At 39.2% G+C, this 22487-nt stretch overlaps 1 protein-coding gene across 18 annotated transcripts in view; it reads left to right on the forward strand.

Moving 5' to 3' along the window:
* Positions 1-22487, forward strand: part of PBRM1 (polybromo 1) — a 65413-nt gene that overhangs the window by 5800 nt on the left and 37126 nt on the right. For 14 of the 18 annotated variants that reach the window (XM_067003338.1, XM_067003340.1, XM_067003336.1 and 11 more), the window contains 9 exons: positions 1473-1610; positions 2320-2436; positions 2984-3052; positions 3809-3907; positions 4537-4622; positions 7258-7356; positions 8734-8825; positions 14338-14554; positions 22230-22371. In XM_067003338.1, coding sequence (XP_066859439.1) covers positions 1473-1610; positions 2320-2436; positions 2984-3052; positions 3809-3907; positions 4537-4622; positions 7258-7356; positions 8734-8825; positions 14338-14554; positions 22230-22371 — 1059 coding nt within the window. Of the gene's footprint in view, positions 1-1472; positions 1611-2319; positions 2437-2983; positions 3053-3808; positions 3908-4536; positions 4623-7257; positions 7357-8733; positions 8837-14337; positions 14555-22229; positions 22372-22487 lie in introns of those variants that run through there. The other 4 variants (XM_067003348.1, XM_013191975.3, XM_048071802.2 and 1 more) reach the window with 2 other exon arrangements.

Genomic DNA, 22487 nt, shown 5'->3' on the forward strand with positions numbered 1-22487 from the left:
ATTGTACAAAATGCAGGATGCCTTTGCCTACCGAATATTGGGCTTAGAATTCTGCCTGTATTGTACGAATCTTGCATGTAGAATAGGAAGCAGGTAGCCGTCTTTCGAGGATGTAGGAATGTTGACGCTGCTAGAGAAACATGGAGTTGAGAGGTGAAGGTATGGCACACAAACATAACCTCATCCTTTTTTTTGTCTTGTATGTTACCTGAGCAGTTCCAATGACACATTTAATATAAGGAGATCTGATTCATTAGCAAGGTCTTTATTGCAGTAGGTACTTTATTGGTAATGTTAGACTACAGTGGAAACCTTAGTTTTTTTAGTATTTTTGTTTAAGTTATACTTTTGAGCATCTTACAGTAATGAAGAAGGGAGCCGACTAGCTTTTAAGTCTGGTCTTCATAACTTAGTCTGATGTCTAGAGAATATTTAAATCTAGCAAGGTAAGCTTAGGAATAGTTTTCCTGTTGTTTTCTCATCTGTATTCTAAGCTGTCAGAGACTGAGTGAAGTAGAGTGTAATCGACAGTAATAAGGGGACATATCTGCAGCAACACTTGAAACAGGCTGTGGCAGAGGAAAGGGAAGGAAAAATATAAAAGTGGGAAAGCAGCCTTTTTTCTGGGTAATTTTCTTAGTCGTGTTAATAGGCACATGCTTGTCTGTCACTGCCAACTCAGTATTTGCAAAACTTAATTTGCTGACTAATCTAGCTCTTCCCCAAAATATACTTAGACATGTAAGCAGGTGGTAGCCTGTTGTCAAGTTCTTTGGCATTTCACAGTTAATACCAAATTATGGAACAGTGCAAGTCATTGCAGTGCTTACAGAGGTATTTGCACATCTGTTGGCGTTCTTCTTTGGTGGAAATGAATTTTCAATTGCCGTATAATAGCAGCAGCATTGTCTTAAATCACGTTTCATAGAATCATGTCCTAGAATGGCTTGGGTTGAAGGGGAACTTAAAGATCATCTAGTTTCAACCCCCTGCCATAGGCAGGGACACCACCCACTAGATCAGGTTGCCCAGGGCCTCGTCAGACCTGGTCTTGAACACCTCCAAGGATGGGGCATCCACAGCTTCTCTGCGCAGCTTGTGCCAGTGCCTCACCACCTCCTGAACATTTCTGGCCATAGTGTTAGTTAGTATGTTTTAAATATCAGTACTGATGTGCTGCAACAAAACCCAGTGATCTCTGAAGATTCATATAATGTGCTTGTCTAAGCCTCTACTCAAGTAGTTTTATTGCTTAGTTTTCCCAAAGGCTTAAATACTTTGGGGTGATAAACCTTACATTTTCTAGTGCTTATTACCATTCTTAATACCTCTGTTAAAGAACCACTCATGCAAGTATTTCTGAGGTTTTTCTATTATTCAATACGTTTCAACTAAGAATTTATAGATTTCCTTCAGATAGGAAAATTTTGAATTTAAAGAACGTTTATATTGTTAATTTGTTTGTTTTGCAGCCTGATTCTCCTGAATATAAAGCTGCCTGCAAGTTATGGGAGTTGTATTTGCGCACAAAAAATGAATTTGTTCAAAAAGGGGATGCTGATGAGGAAGATGAAGATGAGGAAGGACACGACCATCAAGGCACAGAACTAGTAAGTGTGGTCATGACAGCTGCAGCTGAAGGAAGTCATGGCTCTGTATGTCAGCTGACCCTGAGAAGGAGCTTGGCCTCCATATTTGGCAAGGCGTTCAATCTCTTCATAGTTAAATTACGCTCCAAAAGATATTTTTTACACAAGTTTAGTAGTTACTGGTTAATTATTTCACAGCATCATGTGTATGTTACATTTTTGTCTAGCAAAAAAAAAAAAAATGTTTTCTGATATGGATAAAATGCGGTTCTGGTTCACGTGAAGTTAACATGATGTGTGCTTGATATCACACCAACATTGAAGTTTGACGCAAGCAAGCTTTATGTCTAATGATACAGTTTTCCAGTGTGGGTCCCATTCAGTTAGTGCAGCTGTTCCTGGAGTGTTTTATAAGCCAGATATGACCATAGGAAGTTTGGGTTTGTCTGTTTTTTCTGTTGTTGGGATGTATGTTTTCACTACTGTTGGCTATCAAGTCTGTTCTAACAGTATGTGATGTGTATCTGGCAGTCTATAGTGTAAACATGAAATTAAAGTTTTCTCGTTTCACCTACATGCATAAACAATATTGTTTTTCAAAGTTGCATACATGTTTTATAGCTGTTTTTTTTCCTGTCTTTGAAAAATAAATTCTTATATTTCAGTGCAAATTGAAACACTGTACTTTGGCTGTTATTGAAACTGCTTGTGATTTAATTTCTCCTATTAGTCATCTCCAGGTTACCTGAAGGAGATTCTTGAACAGCTTCTTGAAGCTGTAGCTGTTGCCACAAACCCATCAGGACGCCTCATAAGTGAACTGTTTCAGAAACTTCCTTCTAAAGTGGTGGGTATTTTAATAATAATGATTTCATTCTAAGTTTGAAACATGGAAATTTATATAAATGCTCCCATGCACCATTATGCAAAGTCTGGGGATGCGGTTCTTCATTACTGTCTCATTAGTGGCAAACTCCAGCTGTTTTTAGAGCTGCTTTGCTCCTGCCCACTCATTCCCAGCCCTGTCATTGCAGGTGGGGGTTTGTCCTGTTCTGCCAGTTTAGTTAACTGTTCTTTTTTGGTTGAGTTTTTAATCTTTGTAAATCTAAATTCACTGTTCTCATCCAGGGTGTGGCATAACAGGTTTAACCAGCAAAACAAATAATTTGAAGACTATTACCATGTATTTTGCTTGCAGTCAGAACTGTTTCATTTCATCAATAAACTGATGTAAAGTAATTGCAGATATCTGCCTTAGATCTGACTCTCCAAATTGATGCCTGCTGCTATGTTTATGAAGCTTACACTGTTCACACCTGCATTTAATTTTTGCTAATAGCTCATAGAATGGCTCACAACTGTTTGTAATAATATATCTATTTTTTGTTTTCCAGCAATATCCAGATTATTATGCAATAATAAAAGAGCCCATAGATCTTAAAACTATCGCACAAAGGATACAGGTACAGTAACCTTATTAGTATATCATAGAATGTTTCTTTTTAAACAAGTCTGAACTAAAAGTGATAAAAGCTAGAGTTAAAGTGGATAGGAAAAGCAGTGTGTTTTTCCCTGCTACTGAAAAATAGGAACGCTCTACTGATTCAATGTTCTCTCCTGGCTTAATGCTGCAGAAGTAGCTGTGCTGAAGGTCTAGCATTGTAAACCATAGTGTGCTGGCACTGGGCTTGAATATCCTGGGTTCCTTGATGTTTAATGGTCTAAAGTAATTCCATGGCAAGTACTGTTAACATAAAACATTGATGTATTGAAGCGTGGTCATGCATTATCATCACCTCGTTCTGTTCTAGTGCTGTAAATAGATGTTTTGTACTGATGCATTTTTTGTCTCGCTTTTCCAGCAATTTGAAATACTGTTCTGTAATTCTAGCATTTTGTGTAATAGCAAAGAATAACACAAAGGCTAATTGAACTAGAGGATAAAGGTGAAATAACATGTTGTCAGAACCCTTCAAAGTTAAGATAATCTACCGTACTAAGTATTTTTTTTTCTATCTTTTACTTAGCGTTCGTATGATCAAGAAGGACTTAGCACTTCAGTTGTGTTTTTTTTTCAAAGTACTTACCTGTTTTTTATAAACATGTTCTCTTTATTCTGTAAATGTTCTCTTTATTCCTTATGAATTCCCTTTGCTTTTGACTTCATTCTCATGCTGTCTGAAGATTGTCAATAAGCAATGCTGCTTTTTCTTGTGTAGAATGGGACTTACAAAAGCATTCATGCAATGGCCAAGGATATAGATCTTCTCGCAAAGAATGCCAAAACCTACAATGAGCCTGGATCACAAGTGTTCAAGGTTAGTTTCAGCTGTTAATAGTTAAATCAAAGTTCAGATTTTCCTTACTGTTTTCTGTGCTCATTGTTCATTGAACATATTTTTAGTATAAGGCCCTGAAAACTGTTTCCATTTAAAAAAACAAGCAAACAAACAAACAAATCTATTGCTGTTTTTTCCTTATTTATATTCCCCTTAGTATAATTGGAATATAAGCTATATTTTTTTTTCTTGACATATATGAGTTTTTTCCAATTAAATTTTATCTCAGGACATGAGTTAATGACTTCTTTGGAGGAATGGAGTATCCCGTTACTTTTGTGATTGATGTTGAAATGGCTGAAACTACAGGTTAAAATGATAGCAGTAGTCAGGCATTATCTCTTCATGGATCTCAGGAACTGTTTGTGTTTTTCATCACAAGGTTAAAAAGCAGAGTAATGCTTTCTTTGCATAGTTCTTGAAGATCCTCTTTCCTTTATCTGTACTTTTATGACCAAATTACACCTACAGTCTCAGTTAGTTAGATTGTTTTGTATCTAAATGTATAAAAAAAAAAAGCAACCTAATTTTTGTTTTGATTTGAATTACTCTAGCTGAAAATAACATTCTTTGTTTTCAACTTTAAACAAAAAAATTCTTTTTGACAGGATGCAAATGCAATTAAAAAAATATTTAATATGAAAAAAGCTGAAATTGAACACAGTGAGTTGGCCAAGTCAAGTCTCCGAATCAGGTACTGGAAATAGAGTTCTCTTTATAAATTCATGAAAATCTCTGTAGATATTCCCTTAATTTCACTATGGCAAATATACGGGGAAATAATTGCATGAAAACTCATTTTATTGTTATTTTAAAAGATATAAACCACAGAATGGCTTTCAAATAGAAACTTTTTATGGAAATACTTCTGTGGTGAAATATTTCTGTGGTATACTTGATTGTCAAAAAAAAAAAGTGTAATCGTCTCTTTCAAGCTATGACCAACTTCCACCATATGTGTTTGTAAGTTAGTAGTGGAAAAGGAACAGTGAGGAAACAGTTTCTTTGTTTTGTTCTGATGTACAAAAAATGATGAGTATTGTTGAACCTTGTTAGGTCTTGAAACACAAGAGCTCACAATTAGGTAGGGGCAGAAACAGGGCAACAAGGCCACAGGCAACAGATACGTAGAACAAAGTCCGTATTATATAAACTCTTAATTGAAAATCTGTTTCTGTCTATGAAAGAGGCACAAGACACTGAAGATCTGGACTTACAAATCAGAGGAGTAGAGTTTGGGTCTTGAACAGGCAGGTATAAAACACTGTTGATAGTTGTATTTATTTCACAGAAAGATTTTATTTGGGAAATGGTGCTTCCTGTGAAAATCCATGGTGTACAGAGAAGTGATGCAGTCATTATAGATGTTTCTTATCTGAAATGCAATTGGATTTATTCTTGTATAGATTTTTACTTCTGAGTACCAGTCAAAAGTAAGTTTAAATATTATTTTCCAGTATGAGCTGCATCATTTATCTAGGAAATAAATCAATGTCTTGCAAGTCCTCCAAGGAGTGAGGAAACTCTTTCTAGGGTAGGCTCTGTATGTATTTGAGCTCTTTAGTAGCATGTGATACTAAACTATAAATCCTGTTCATGTCCTGTGAAGGTTTATGTGGTATAATTGAGAACACTAGCACTCCTTTCTTTTACTGAAAGGCAGGTTTTATTCTGTTGCTTTTTTGTGGTTGTTTTTCTTTTGTTTTATTTTTCTCCAGGAAAATGTTTAGATAGTGTTAGTCCTGAGCAATGCATTTAATACGATTGTGTGTGAAAGAAATGAAAGTTATCTGCTTGATTATTACTGTTTGGTGCTTTGAGATGCTCAACATATATAATGGTTTTCCTGGCTCATTCTCAGTGTTAGCGTGCTTCCCATGTTTAGGCGAATCATTGTCAGAGCCGTCGCTGCCAAAAAGGACAATATAAAAACAGAAACTTTGTTAAGGAGTAATTCTCAATGTATATTCTAACAATTTCTCTTAAAAGTATGTGTAGTGCCAGAAGATCTTGATTCTACAAACACGTAATGTATTTGATTGAATACGTATAGGCCCAGAGGTTTTCTGTATAGATTGTGGCTTTTATTTTTTCCTTACTGCATTGATGAAGCTCAGGATGTCCCAAGTGGTATTTAATTTGGAGACTTAACTGTTTTTCTTCAAAATAAAGCTATTTGCACAAAAAGGGATGACAGATAAATCACACTGATATTTGTTAGCTGAATTCCTCTCTTACACTGCCAACCCATTTCTACTTCTCAGCTCCTTTATTCTAGATGTTCTTACATTCTGAGTGGATCTACGAGGTCTGAAGTAATCTGAATGTCAGAATAATTGACAGCTCCCTTCTTTGTTTCTGTAACTTAGCAAAAAATACTTACTTGTAGTGCCTGAAACAGGCTATAATAATACTGAACTGCTTTTGTGTGTGTGTGTGCAGTTTCTTTTGTTGTGTTTTGTTGTTGTTGTTTTTTTTCTGTTTTACACCAAAAAAATGGGTGAGAGGAAAGTGTAGTGAAAACCAAACCTTTCACCTGCTGTTCTGAAGCATTTCACTGGTTGCTCTTTTTGTTGCACCATTGTTCTTTCTGCATGTGTGTTTTTTTTTGCTGAATCCGCATCACAGAATCATTTATAACTTGTTAATCGTCTCAACAGGGGGTTTCTTTTACTTATTGTTGATTTTGGTAAAACACCCCCACAAGTTCATTTAATTTATTATATTTTTCTTCTGGGTTTATGTCAGTTTGTCTTTGGTGGATCAGGCTCCAACTCCTCATAATGCTACTAACCAAAGTCCTGCAGCTATGTTGTCTCAGTGTCACAAGTAACCGCGCTCTTCCAGCGCAGAGTTCTTTGTATCCTTTGTCATACTAAATTGCTCTCTGTCGGTGCATTTAGCTGTCCTCCCTTAAATAAAGTCACGCAATAAAGTTGCTTGAAAATATGCAGTGTCGACTATTGGCAAAACACGATGGATCTTTATGATTAGCTTTATGTGGATGCTAAGGAATGTTTTGCTGGCTGCTTTCACTGCTATTGTAGGCTGAGCTGTGTGTATAGCTATTAATCCTCAATCTAAATGTTACCTCCTCTTGACTTTTTATAAAAACAAAATCAGTATTAAAATGCCGGGGCCCTAAATGTATTGTAGTGTTACTTTACTTTTAGCTTTAAAACATATATTATTTTTTTAATCCATCTCTGGACCTTTTGCCTGCACTGTCAAAGTAAGTCTGTAAACAGCTGTATTCTTGCTGCATCTTTCCTTGGCTAAGGTGGGCCTCTTTTGTTCCCCTTTCCTTGGCTTGTCTCTTCTACCTTAAGGACTCCATCAAATTTGACTGCTTCCAAGCTGACAGGTCCTTCCTCACAGGGTAAAGGCAGTGTTGGTGATGAGAGAAATTCTTCTAACAAATATTATCGGTAAGTAAATTGTGGACTTGGAGGAAAAGCTGGGTCATCATCACATGAAAATACTGATTTATTTTATTTTTTTTAATTTCAGTTGGGAGTGCTCTTCAATGATCAATAGTGACTTCAATACTTTTTATTTCAAATATATTTTAGTCATATTTATTGTGGTTTAAGAAGTTACTTTGCTGTAATTGCTCTTCCATGTTTGATTTTAGATTTAATGTTTCAGAACACCTGTCATTAAATACTCCTGTGTACAATTATTTCATTAGAAATGTCATGAAGATCAATATGCTAAGCTTCATTACAAAATAAAGCAGGTGAAAAATCACATGTAAATAAACTGTAAATCTAGGAAAATAGTATTTGGAGGCTGAAAAGGAATAAGTAGGACTAAATAATTAAGAGATGGAAGATGGAAACCAATAAAGTCTGTAAACCAAAAGTATTGGATTTAGGATGGACTTCTGGCAGACTTACTGGGTAGGCTTGCTTACTAGAGGCATTCTGGTTTGTTCTTTCATTCATCAGTTGAGAATTTTGGTACATATCAGAAGTATTCTGTCTGCAGTCTGAGTTACTGTCTGGAAGCAGTACTACTCCTGGCAAATTCTTTATGCGTACTCTTGAAACCATGGCTGAGCACTCAGCAGCAGTAAGGCTGTTTCAGGTGTTGAACATTTGTATGGAGTTGGTGTCATTTTAAGCAGCACATCCAATTTTTTCCCAGACTTGACTGCTCCTGCAGGGCAAGACTGAGCCCGCTTCTGGTGTGAAATGCTGTGTCCCAGGTTTGGGAGAAAGAGAATGATGCTGAAGAAGTCATTGTGTGACCATAGTCACTTAAAAAGGAGAGAAGATCCTTCATGTGCAGGCACTTTGTGTGCTGAAAAAGCTCAGATAGTGCTGGGGGAGAGAGAGAATTAGGTGTATACAGCTTAAAACGTGCTATATTTCTTCATGTAGACAAATCCCTATAAAATGGGGTTAAATAACAGTGTTATTAATTGGGAGTATTAATTATACTTGTTACCCTTCCCAATTAATAATTCAAATACTCAAGCATTCAAAGTAGGACAGGATATATACAGCTTGAGCTCTAGCTTTCTGATTGCATGTCCAATTTTTCAGTTTGAAGGACCACCCCAAAGAAGGAGGCAGACTCATGGGTCATTAACAGTTTCCCTTGCTAAGCTCTCCATGTTTTTTTTTTTTTGGCATTGTCACATCTGTTTTCCTGATAACGTAGGTAACCATCACAAGTTCCATTGGTTTACTTACACACTGAGGATGGCTGTTAATGGTGGTTTGATAATGAGAACCTTTTGCTATTTTTTATTTCTGAAATCTCTTTTTTTTTTTTTTCTTTTTTTTCTTTTTTTGTAGTAACAAAAGATCAGCCCAGGGGGATCGTTTATCAGCAATTACTATGGCATTGCAGTATGGATCAGAAAGTGATGAGGATGCAGCTTTGGCTGGTAGGAACTGAAATACTGTTTATCTGTTTATTTAATTAAAATGTTTGGAATAAGCAAAACTGTACAGCTCCTGATCTCTTCAGATATCTTTATTGCAAAAATATTTTGCAGTGTTTCAAAACTCAGTTTATAGTTCTGTGAAATCCAGTCCCTGTTTCCTCTGAAGTATGAATTCATACACATGCAGCTGCTAAGATGGGGTAGGCCAAACTGGCTTGTGTGTCTTGAATTTAGCGTGTATATTTCTGAGTATACTTGGGTGTTCCTTGCCATAAGAGATTCACAGTGCTGTGGTTGTTTGAGAGAAATCTCACGCTTGCTCATTCTGGCTTATATTCTCTTGCTGTCTTGTGCCATTGGGTCTGTCTGTACCTGTCCCTCAGGCAGATCAGCACTACCTTCCAGCTTGGTGTCATCTGCAAACTTACTGAAGGTACACTCTATCCCCTCATCTAGGTCATCAAAAAAGATATTAAACAAGATAGGCCCCAGTACCGACCCCTGGGGGACACCACTTGTGACAGGACGCCAGCTGGGCTTAACTCCATTAACCACAACCTGCTGGGCACGGCCCTCCAGCCAGTTCTTTACCCAGAGAAGAGTGTGCTTGTCCAGGCCACGGGCAGACAGTTTCCCCAGGAGAATATTGTGGGAGACCGTGTCAAAGGCTTTGCTGAAGTCTAGGTAGAATACATCAACAGCCCTTCCCTCGTCTACCAGTCTGGTCATACGGTCAAAGAAGGAGATGAGGTTGGACAAGCACAACCTGCCTTTCATGAACCCGTGCTGGCTGGGCCTGATCCCCTGAATGCCATGCATGCGCCGTGTGATCTCACCCAAGATGAGATAACTTCCCTAACTCCATAACTTTCCCTGGCACCGAGGTAAGGCTGACAGGCCTGTAGTTCCCTGAATCCTCCTTATGGCCCTTCTTGTAGATGGGAGTCACATCAGCAAGCCTCCAATGCTCTGGGACCTCTCCAGATAACCAGGAACACTGATAGATGGTTGAAAGCTTGCCAATCACCTCTGCCAGCTCCCTCAGCACCCTAGGGTGGAGCCCGTATGGTCCCATGGACTTGTGACATTTCAGATGGAGGAGCAGGTCTCTAACTGTCTCTTCCGGGATCATGGGGTGATTCTGTACCTGAATCACAGAGGACTTCCAGGTCAGGGCATAAAGTACCCTGAGGATAAATGATCCGACTATTAAAGACAGATGTAAAGGTGTTGAGAACCTCAGCCTTTTCCTTATCCTCAGTGATCACATTCTCTGCTGCATCAAGTAAAGGATGAAAATTGTCCTTGGTTCTTCTCTTGCTGTTAATATATTTGTAAAAGGATTTCTTGTTCTCTTTTACTGCAGTGGCCAATCTGAGTTCAAGCCAGGCTTCTGCCTTTCTAACTTCCTCCCTGCATATCTTAGCAACTTCTTTGTAGTCGCCCCAAGTAGCCTGTCCCTTCTTCCAGAGGACGTAGACTCTTTTTCTTCTCCCAGAGTCTCAACAAAAGTTCCTGGTTCACCCACGCCGGTTTTCTTCCCCTCCGGCTTGCCTTACGGGATTCAGGAGCAGCCTGCTTCTGTGCCTTTGAGACTTCCTTCCTGAGGAGCGCCCAGGCTTCCTGGATGCCTTTGCCCTTCAGGAGTGACTCCCAAGGGACCCCTGCAACAAGTGTCCTGAACAGGTCAAAGTCCACCCTCCAGAAGTTCAAGATAGCAGTTTTTTGCTCATTACCCTTCTGACATCACCAAGGATAGAGAACTCTACAATTTCATGGTCACTCTGCCCAAGACAGTCCCCAACCTTCACATCTCCCACCAGTCCTCTGTTAGTGAAGAGCAGGTGTAGTGGGGCAGCTCCCCTGGTAGGCTCTTGTACCAGCTGTGTCAGGAAGCTGTCTTCTACACACTCTAGAAACCTCCTGGACTGATTCCACTGTGCAGAACTTCCTTTCAGAAGAACTTTCATCTCAGAGCAGCTTTCTGAAATGGTTTTGTACATACGGTATATATTTTGTTTTGTTTATGTTATTTCTGTTATGCTGGGAAATGAAGCATCTTTTCGATATACATTTTGGGCCATTTATTTCATACCCAGTAATAAAATTGTATTCGCTACCATTTTCCATTGGATAGAACGTATGTTGAGTGGTGGGTTGTTTTGGTTCGGTGTGGTGTTGTTTGTTGTTTTGTTTTTTTTTTTTTCTCCAAACACTTTAGATCTTGCTGCAAGCAAAAGCATTTTTATTCCTGGTTAGCCTAGACTTCAGTTTTGGCTCCCTTTCTTGGCAGGTGTGGGGAGCAGTTGCTTGTCTGAGTGTGATTGTTAGCTGCTGTTCTTGCAGACTTTTTAATTCTGTAAAAACACGTAGCTTTTTGTGTCTTTGTGATTTAAATTCTTGAAGTGACTTAACCACTTTCAGGTGTCACCTTTACCATGGACATTAATGTCATTTTCACGGGGTCTTTTTCTGTGTGTCTGAGGTTTTTGCTTTGACACTGTTGAAGCGCTCCTATCTTTATTGCGTTCATTGAAGAAGGAATTTTTTTGGCAGACCTCTGTCACACTTAAGATTTTCCATCCCTCCAACATGCTACTTGGACATCCCTATGTTTTCAGTCTCTGGGTTAGAAAGTTTTTCATTTAAACTAAGCAGTTTTTTTATTAGTTGTTCCGGTATCATGTCTCTTTTCTTTCCTCCAACACTCATTAAAGCAAATGAGATCGAGGCTGCATGAATGAACATGGAGAGAACTTTCTCCGTCTTGATATCGAGAGTTAAATCTGTGAGCCTCTTCGATTGTAGCAGTTGCCTAAGCAGTGAACAATCAGTTTCCAACATGGAGTTTATCCACACAGTTTCAGAGGCTGTCATGATGTAAAGGAGATTGTAGAAGATTTCCAACTCAAATGTACTCAATATGAGCAGATTCTGCAGCTACCTGAAGTATAAATATGTAAAGACAGGCATAAAAGGTCATTATAAATTACTCGTTTATAAGTATTTAATTTTACAAGTCTGGATGCTGCTCTTGTTTGTACTAGAATCTAGCTTTGGTTACATTTTGAGCATTCATTGTTGTCTAGGTGCTTTGGGACCTCGGGAGACATTGATTAAAGCAAATTACTTGCTGAGTAAAGTTTCTTCCATATACACTTATATGCTTTCCTAACTCTGTTCCTTCCCTGCCACAGCATTGAGTAAGAGTACACGTATGGTTTACTGCATATTTCTGCTGTACCTGCTAACTGTAGCTGTGGTAACAGCTGCGTGAAAAGGGAATAACTGACTTCCTCTGTGCTGCCAGCATGTTCCTATGGGACCTGGTGCTACTGAATGCTGAAGAATCTACGGTCTTGCATTATGTGGCTGGTTGTACAGCCAAATGTGGATTTTTGTCTTCTGATCCAAATATTAACTTCTTCAGTTCTCAAGATAATGTGATTCCTGTTAGTAGAACGTTAGCATTTTCTGAGTATGTAAGAATATCTAGTGGTTGACACACATCTTTTAAAGAACATACGCGTTATAATGAAAATGTTTGTATTCTGGTGTTATGTAACACTTTCCTTTTGGTGCTTCTTAAATTTCCTTAGATTTCATTTTGGGGAATGTCTTGTGTCCCACTTCTTACACAAAGGAAGTACATTTCTTGTTTAGGGTATTGAACTGCCTTTTTTTCTGTCTGCCATGTCACAGAATGTTAGCATGCTTGTTTCTTGTTTTTCTCTTACATAAAAACAAGTTCTCCTTTTTCTATTCTGTTCCTTTTTGATGGAGCAGTCAGAACTGAACTGTTTGAGTAAACAATAGCAAAGACAGTATTTTGTTGCATAATCTACTTTGGAAATTTATTTTACTTGGTAGCTGTCTCTTAGCCATCAGGATTTATCTCTGCGTTCAGACTGGTATGTTAGGTGTGGGGAAGAAGACAGAGTGCTGCCTTCACTCTTTTGTTTTTCTGCCTGAGTGATTCTGTCCAGCTCCTGCTTTGCAGGCTGCCACAGTAGCTGCAATGCCATTATGCGATGCTTGTTGGCGTACATGCGCCTGATAATTTTAAGCATCTCCTCTGAATTAGTAATGAACGTCTCTGTAGTGTTTGCGCATCTGCTGCGGTCTGCTTGTGTTTTAGCTTGCATCTAACTTGTCTGGTACACTTGTGTAGATCTGCAGTGTCAGACTGCAGAGGAAAAATGATAGTACTATGTTGATATGCAGTCAGAATGTCCTCTGGCTTTGTCATCATTTCAATACATCTTTACTGAAATTGGGTAGAAAATTTGAAACATTGCCAGCCTTTATTGAGCAATAATGAAAATGCCAGCTGGAAACTTGGCTTGAGTGTTAGAGAACTGTCTTTTGTGTAACTGAATTATCCAGCATGTCACCTGCCAAGCTTTCCTCTAAATTGGGATTCGTAAGAGAGCAAACAAGGATGAATAAATAGCTGTGTATGCAAAAACACATAGATTTTATTATTATGCCTGTCTGCAAGTACAAATTATGCCAACTGTATTACAGTGGAGTAGAAGGGTTGGCCGTTTATTGCTTCCCATCCTATATTTCCGTTGCCAGTGTTTTTTCATTCTGTTTCTGTTGCTCAGTAATGTTTCTCCTAATTTCATCTGCAGTAAATGTTACTTCATCATAGTAGCTCTTTTTGTTCGTCCTAATCCTGAAGCATAATACATGCTTCATACAGACAATAGGAAAAGTCTGCTATGAACATCTTATAATAAAGTATTTATTGATTTTATGCTAGTTACATAATAATTCTAAAATGTTTATTTCTCCTTCACTTTCTGCATATTAAAGGTGAGCTGTAGTGTCAGACTTGCCTGTTAAAGTTCAGATTTTTTTTACTTGAGCCAGGATTATTATGCAATTACTATATTATGGGATTATTATGTAGAGGATTACAGAAGTTCTGAAGTAACCTTTTTTTGATATATATTCAAAAATCCGTTTTTATTTCAGCCATTTTCCCTAACAGACTAAAGACCTTTGAAAATTCTAGACATGGTTTTTCAGTTCATATTCTTGTAGTATGCTCCAGTCAGATAGCAGAATCACAGTAGTTCAGTGTATAAATGTTTGGTACAAATATTAGTAGTAATGGTTTGCCTGGTAAATAAGGGCGTAGCTGTTTTTGTAGGTAGTGTGGTTGAATAGTTCTGTTAACTATGAACACTTCCGCGTGCTTCTATATGTAGGGTGTATTACCAGTGACTGAACTGAAGGCTCATCTGATAAGAGAACTTGCTATCTAGATAAAGTGTGTTGTTTGTTTGTTTTTGGTTTTCCTATCAGCTTGGGGCTGTGAGGTGTAGCCATTTGTGAAGTCCTTTTCTGGGTTGTGAATCTGACTACTGGAGAGCGGCTGAACACCCTCAACTGAGGGTCTGCATTTTGTTCTGGTTTAGTTCTCTATTTGAAAAGTCATTAAAAAAGTCCACTCTGACTTGTCCTGCTGAGAGTTTCTCGTTTTTCCTTTCTCTCTGTGCAGCTGCTGCTCGTTATGAAGAAGGAGAATCTGAAGCTGAGAGCATTACTTCCTTCATGGACACTTCTAATCCTCTTTATCAGCTTTATGATACAGTTAGAAGTTGCAGAAATAATCAGGGCCAGCTCATATCTGAACCCTTTTTCCAGTTGCCCTCTAAGAAAAAGTATCCTGATTATTACCAGCAAATTAAAACACCTATTTCATTGCAGCAAATCAGGTAAGAAAACAGAACGCAGACTACCTCTGGTGTGATACTGTTCAAAGGCTCCTTTCATTTCCAGCGTCCTTAATTGCGGTCAAGTTGCTGACCTCTCATGTAGCGATACCATTTTTCCTCTATGCTTTGTTGCTGCTTGTTTTCTGTCAGTCTGCATCAGTCTTCTAATCGTCTTTTATCAATGGCTGCCATCCATGGGTTTATTTTCCACAGTGTTTCATTAGGAATGTGCCCAGGTAGTTGCCATATCAATAATTCTGAAGGCTAGGTGCACAGCAGATGTGAAAGCTTCTGCAGAACACTCCGGTATGCCCTTTCCTTTACCCTGATGGCATGGTTACCTCTTACTGCCATGTTTCTTAAATGAATAGTCTTCAGCAACGCGAACTGTGGAAAGGTGTTTGCAGTTATATTCCTTTTGTTTAGGTCACAGTCTAATTGTAGAGAATAATTATTTTCATTCACGACGTAGCTAGTCTGGAGTAAAGTGCTAATGCAGCACACTGTTCATAAATCTGTGAGCCATGAAAGATTCCTCAGCTGCCAGAGCGCAGCTGTGGGATAAAAACCTGTGTAAAAAGAACAGTGAGCTTATCTCAGGCCGCTAAAGCCCGGGGTAAACTAATATATTCACCACGTTAGCTCCATCGTATGTCAAGGTGCCAAGTGCATTAACAGGTCCTCATGGCCCTGACTAGCTTCAGGTAGCCCTGGCTTCCTTCCCAGGGAGCTGGGAGCCCCATTTCAGGCCCTGCCTGAGCTATATGGTAGGAGTGCTGGTCTCCAGCCCGCCACAGCCATGCCCCTGCCTGGCCGTGGACCCCCACTGATACCCCCTGCACCGACCCAGACCTGACCTGTGGACTGACTTCCTAGCATTGCCTTGGGCCTCTGTGGATGCGTTCAGGCACTGCCTGCCCAATGTCTGCTGACTGTGTCTGATCCTGCCCTGCAAGCTTGGCTTCCTGGCCTCACCTCGCACCTGCCTCATCACCAAAAGTTGGCCGGATGGTCTGGATCTGGGTCAAACCTGAGTACTCGTAGCTGGCAAGGCCCCTGCCCTGCTGGCCATGTTAATGTGCTTGGCTCCCCTTCCCACAGGGAAGAGCCAGCCATTGGTGCTTTAAAGCACGTCTTGTATCCTCGTGTATAAAGTTACGCTAAAACATCTTCCTTTAGAATAGACTGCATTACAGCCATAGGAAATGGTGTTGAAAACCAGGTCTGCAGGAGAGGTGTGACAGTGTTTGGTAAAGCAATAGTCCTTCTTCAGTGGGTCCTCACACTGCTAGTGTGTTTAGAATAGATAGTTCTGTAAATTGTAGTTATACCATAATACAGTGTGCTGGATTTGGAATACTTGTTTAATAAGCAGTGTCTTTGTTAAACTGGAAAGTAATAAAACTTTTCTTACCTGTCTGACAGTATTATGCATGTGTTGGGGAGCAAGTACAGAGATACAATATTGGTTAGCTGTCCATCAGTGGCTTTAAAGCATTTTTTTTTTATGTCTTAGTACAACTGTTGGCTTGGCAAAGGAATTATCTTCTTTTCTTGAATGAAGCACAAAACACATTTGTTGGAAAAAAGATGAAATTGAGAACATCACTGGCAGTTTTCAGGGAGCTTTTTGTCTGAATGTACCAAAGGGTATTTGTTCTAATTATGTATATGTGGATTTAATTGGGAGAAACCTTGTTTTGAAAACGTACTTGGTATCAGGAGAAATAATTTGCCATAGGGAGGCAGCTGTTACTCTACTTTCCTTACAGAGTAGGCAGGGTGCACCTGGCTGTTTGAGCAAAAATGACGCTCAGATGTATAACAGAACTTTTTTTAAAAATGGCATTTCTCATTGCCTGAGAGCTTAGAAAACAAAAAAGTACAGACAGTCTTCTTAGAAATAGTGTTTTTAATTCCTAAGTTAAAGTATGTTGTTTATAATAGTCTACATTGTTTTAGCAAATTCTGAAATTCAATTATTGTTTAAATTGCCACATAATCTTCTCTTACTGTGCTTAAGAAGCCTTGAAGTCATGCATATGTGTACTTAATTAATATGCTTTAGGGAAAACTGAAGCAATCATAGTTTTACTGATATTTCAACTGTGTCTTTAGGTATTCAAAATAACCACTCCATAGGGGTGGAGAGGTAGGATTTTTTGGCTTGGGGTGGAGGGAGGCACTTCTTTGTGTGTTTGGAGATGCACGTTCAAGGAGCACATCTGTTCATAGACAAGGACAGAGAAGTTAGTTGTCTTAGCAAAAAACTGAAGGTGTTAGAGCATACAGCCTGGCATTCCAGTCTCATACCATTTTCTGCATTAGCATCTGGATACTTGGGCTATATACTGTCAGAGTGGACTGTGAAAAGGGGGCCAAGTATTCCCTTTTCCCTCTTTCCCCTATCCCAGTCTGCTGTCACTATAAATTTTGCAGCTAATCCTGTATTTCAGGAGTCTGTGTTTGTTAAATGCAGGAAAATCCTTACTCGATGATTTATGATAATTACAGGGAGAGTTTCACAGGTGTGGGTGTGTTTTGTTTGCTTGTTTTAATGAGATGCAGATTATAACTGTCCCAACCTCTTGAGTGCTTTGAGCACTAAGAGCCTCAGTGACTTGAGCTGAGTGCTGATCCCAGGCTGCTTCTGGATGCAGGAGGTAATCCTGTTGATGGCTTGAGTTTCCTGCTAGTTTCTTCCTGCCATGCTCTTCACAGAAGTACAGAGTAGTTGGGGTTGGAAGGGAGACCATCTCCTCCAGCCTCCAGCCACCTCATCAGGCAGGATCACCCAGAGCAGCTTGCCCTGGACTGTTCCCGGTTGGCTTTGGAGCATTTTCCCTGGTGGAGACTTCTCAACCAACCTGGGTGACCAGTGCTAGTGTTTGACCACCCACACAGTTGTTTTGTTGCTGTTTTTTTGTTGTTGTTGTTATTTGTTTTTAAAAAGTTTTTTTTTTTTTTTTCTTGTGTTCAGATAGAATTTCCTGTGTTTCAGTCTGTGCTTCTTGTCCTGTCAGTGGGCACTGCTGAGACGAGTTTGGCTCCTTCTTCTTCATTCCCTCCCATTGAGTGTTTATCCACACTGATAAGACACCCCCCAAACCGACTCAAGGACAACAAACCACAGAGCTGCAGAACAAGGATATCCCCTTTAAAAATGATGCTATGAAGGCTGTGATTTTTAAGGGGTGGTAGAAGTGCATGGTATGGAGGATATTTTGCAAACTTAGCATGGCTAAAAGTCTCTAATTCAACAGCTGGAGGAATAGTCAGGAAGCAACTCAGGAACAGGACATGCTGTTAGATTGTACACAAGTGCTGGATCCTGGCATGCTTACAAGAACTGTGATAGTCATTAAATTTTATAGTGTTAGCAAATATGATCCTGAAGGCAAGTGAATCAGCCTTTTCTCCACCAGGGAATTCCCTGGCAGCTGTCCTCTCCTGATCTGCACGTGAGAGGTGTGTGTTTGTGTGCAGGGGCACTGCAAGCATCGCCTTTATTGGTGTGCCCCAGTGTCTTCTGCTCTAGGAAGCTGGGGACCTTAGCTGTTTTTTTTTTTAAAAAAAGTGTGGATCTAGCATAAAGCACACTTGGTTTTGTGTGACATCCACTTCTTGAGCGTTTTTGTAATGTGCTTTTCTTATGAACGTTCATTCAGTTGTATGTGACGTGGAAATTTAAACTTTACATTTCACTGAACTGGAGTGGGTTGAGATTCTCTTTAAACTGGAATTAGTGTTGGCTTTTGTTACCTCAAGATTAATTACTTGAGTTGAATTCATAATAAAAATGATCATCTTGTGAATAGAACTTAACTTGAAAGAGTAGAGACTGCTATCTGGGTTAGTCTGAATGTTTATATAAACAGCTTAAACCTATTACAAGTTAAGATCTTAACCTAAGCATTACTTTTTTTTTTTTTTCCCCCAAAGATTTTATTATTACATTGACTTTTGGAAAAATATGTAACTGTTACGGTTTGCTTAATTTATAAATGTGCCAACTGGGAAAATGTCAGTTTTTGGCCTCGCTTTGCAAAATAAACTGATGTTTATAAAATTCTTCTGTTACAAGATTGACAACTATTAGAGAGCCTCCAAAGGAGGACCACAAAGATGGTGAAGGGTGTGGAGGGCAACACGCATGGGGAGCAGCTGAGGTTCCTCGGTTTGTTCAGCCCAGAGCAGAGGAGGCCGAGGGGAGGCCTCATGGCGGCCTGCAGCTCCCTCACGAGGGGAGCGGAGGGGCAGGCGCTGAGCTCTGCTCTCTGGGGACAGTGACAGGACCCGAGGGGACGGCGTGGAGCTGGGACAGGGGAGGGTCAGGCTGGGGGTTAGGGAAAGGTTCTGCACCCAGAGGTGGTCGGGCTCTGGGACAGGCTCCCCAGGGCAGTGGGCACGGCCCTGAGCTGCCAGTTCAAAGGGTGTTTACGCAGCGCTCTCAGCCATCGGGTCTGGTTTTTGGTGGTCCTGTGTGGAGCCAGGAGCTGGACTCAATGACCTAGTGGCTCCCTTCCAAAGCAGGATATTCTATGATTCTCTGATAATACTCTAAACTGAGAAGAGGCATGATACTTGAGTTCTGCTGTGTCTGAGTATAATTAACTTCTCTGAATAGCCTTAATTAATCACCCCGTTGTTCACTGACAGCAAGTGCATTGAAGAGGATCACAAGGTAGGAGGTTATTTGCAGGCCGTAGCAGGATTACTTTTGCACCTCTGGATTTTTCACTCTTCATACTTGTGGTTGGAAGTTGTCTGTCTTTCAAAAACCATGTGGGCTAAGTCTTGATTTTACTTCTGTGCTCAGGCCTTTGATGAATTCAACTGTGAATGTAGGTTGTTCTCTTAAAATCAGATGGACTGCACCTCGTGTATCTAGTTGTGGATAAGCACACAGTAATAGAAGCAAGATTTTATTTGATGGTAAGTTAATTTGTATGACAGCTCAGCCTTTTGTAAGACGGTCTTTCTTCTTCCTCTTGTCTTCTGACTCTGGGTTAAGATTTAATGGAGTGAGAATTAAGCTGCTTTTCTTCACTTGTGACCTGCTGTCAGGGTCTTCGCTTCTCCATCAGCTTAAAAATTCTGCTTCTATAGAGTTAGGAGGAGGAAGAGAATTTTTATAGTATGGTATAAGACTAATGGCAGCTTCATATGTTTCTCTGCATTGTGGTGCTTGAGGATTAGGCTGCAGTACCGCAACATGTATATGTCACTGCCTAAATGCACACATGAAGCTAATGTAAGATACTGAGGCATGCGGAATAAGTGGTACATTTTAGATGCTCCATGTGATAGTGGTGTTCTGGAGTCTGCATAAGCAATCCAAGATTTAGTAGTGTCAAGTGGCTTGGGATCTGCTGATAGGAAGAATCACCAATTTCTTTTACCATATCATGAAAACACACGGGACCAATTTAGAATACCCTTTGCATAAAAAGAAAGTTGTTGTAGGCAGGATATATTCCGTAGGAGACATTACTGATTTGTTCTGCCCGCAGCTTGCTTTGAATGTGTTTCACTTCAAAGGTTGTGGCAAACTTCTCCTTTCCTCAGTTTGATAAAACTGGCACCTAAACATACTGAATTTGATTGAGCAGGACCGGGTTATGTTACTAATAAGTAAATCAGATTTACAATGTCATGCCGACAGTGTTCCTTCATAGATTTGGAACTTGGATGCAATAAAGATATAGAGCTGTATATTGGCTTTAATATCTCATGAGGATTGTAGTTCATGTTTGTAATCAGTATAATCCTAGACCTTTGGTGATTCTTGTTTCTTTTTTTTTTTTTTAACGCTGACATTAATGCAGTTTTAAGTTGCATACAGAACAACTCCAAATAAAGAGGAGTAGTACGAAGTGATTGTGAGGAGGTGCAATTTGATTTGGAAAAACAGTACTTCAATTGAGATGCAGCCTTCTAGGTGTCTCTCTCAGAAAGCTGAACTTACACCCCATGCGGCGGTGATCAAAATGCAAACTTGCAATTCTGTAATTTTAATGTCTTAAATTAATGGCGAGATTAGTAGTTTTTTTTCTTACAGTTCTCGTTCTTTCTGCCATCTAATTGCTTAAAACGTATTTTAGTTCTCTGGTAGAAGGCAAACATGCCAGAATCGCACATGAATATATTTACAAACTGCATGCTGCTAATATTTAAGCAAAATTTGAGCAAAGAGTTGAAAGGTAGGAGCATTGCGTGCAGACTTGTATGCTTTCAGGGGGATGAACTGCAGAGCAGATCTTGAGAGGACTTTATCATAGCTCTGATTATGATTGCTGAAGCATGATTCTTTCTCCTCTAATAGTTGTCATTAACAGTAAAAAGCGTTGAGGCATTTTAGAGATTTGTCTTCAGTATTTAATATTCAAATCTAAGGCAGTTGTGGTAGGTTTCATGTCATTAGATCCCTAATTAGAGCCTAAGTCTGCAAATTTATCAGTATGAGAGGTCACTTTGTCTGAGAAAGATCACCTGGAAATAAATGATGTGGGTGCCATCTATATCCAAAGGCAGAGAGAATCTGTTGGTCAGTATTTCTCTCCAGTGCTTCTCATGAATTGATTTCTGCACATGACTTGCTTTTTTTGATTTTTTTTCTTTTTTTTTTTTTTTTTAATATTCTTCATTTCGTAAGTAGTGTAGATGACTTGGAAACTTTTTTCTAAGATGTAGAATTGCATGCATTTAGTCGTTATTTTTGTTTTCCATTAATCCTTTGAAAGTTTGAATCTGTTTTATGAATATCTATAATAGCATCTATAAACAAGGAAATTGCTGGTTGTTTACGCACTTATTTACCCTGTGTGCCTTGACAGATTAGGATGTTCTTAAATCATTCAGTTTTGAAAAACTAAAAACAGCCAAAGTTTTTAACAAATTTGGTTTTATTGATCAGGATTTCTGGTGCAAACTTTCTTTTAAGCCTTTCTATTCCATGTTTTCTCAAGTTCTTAATGCCTTATCTTTTGCAGTACCAACAAGAGCTTGTGTGCTGAAGCCCTGTAATGGCTTATCAACATTTTGTTGGACTCCAAGAACTCATTCGTACATTTCACTCCATAGATTTTGCTTTCTGTACCAGCCACCATTCAGATTAGCTGGAAAAAATGTAGTGTGGCCTCTAATATTTGCTACCAGACGATGGCAAGAGCATGGATTGGACTCTGTATTTACATCCTGACTATTTAGGAGCATATACGTCACAAGCTAGTGGTCTTGTGGGAAAAACAGTCCTGATTGTAATGTGTAGCAACAAATAATTTTCTCCACATCTTACGTCTAGGATATTTGTCCAAAGTTTTTTCTCATAGACATTGAGGGAACTCAAGTTCTTTAGATATGAGAGAAATGGCAATTACTACACACATGTGCAGTTGGCATACAGGAAACATGCAGTTAGTTGGATGTTTCCTGCAAGAAAATTCTGTAGATCTGGAAATACACATGCACTTCTCAGTAGTTTTTGTAACAGTAAAACAGTGTAATATTGCTTCAGTAACACCTTGCAATTGTAACATCAGAAGAATATAATGTGTTGCCCTACCTAACTAGAGCTCTCTGGATATTGGATTTCTCATAAAAATGAAGGTGTTAAAGAACTGTTTTGTGGTGTGTAGCTCATGTGGAGTAACTGATTTGTTTGTTTATTTTGCAGAATGAAACTGAAGAACCATGAGTATGAAACCTTAGATCAGCTGGAGGCTGATCTGAACTTAATGTTTGAAAATGCCAAGCGCTACAATGTCCCCAATTCTGCCATCTATAAGAGAGTACTGAAAATGCAGCAAGTTATGCAGGTATCTGGAATAGAACAATCAAAAGGATGTAACTTCTTATGTGAATTTATTTCCCTAATGAATAATTTTCCAAAACAATTTTGAACTAGACTCATATTTGCAGTAGTATTTTTTGG

The sequence above is a fragment of the Anser cygnoides genome, chromosome 10 (assembly GCF_040182565.1).
Source record: "Anser cygnoides isolate HZ-2024a breed goose chromosome 10, Taihu_goose_T2T_genome, whole genome shotgun sequence".
NCBI classification, from domain to species: Eukaryota; Metazoa; Chordata; class Aves; order Anseriformes; family Anatidae; genus Anser; species Anser cygnoides.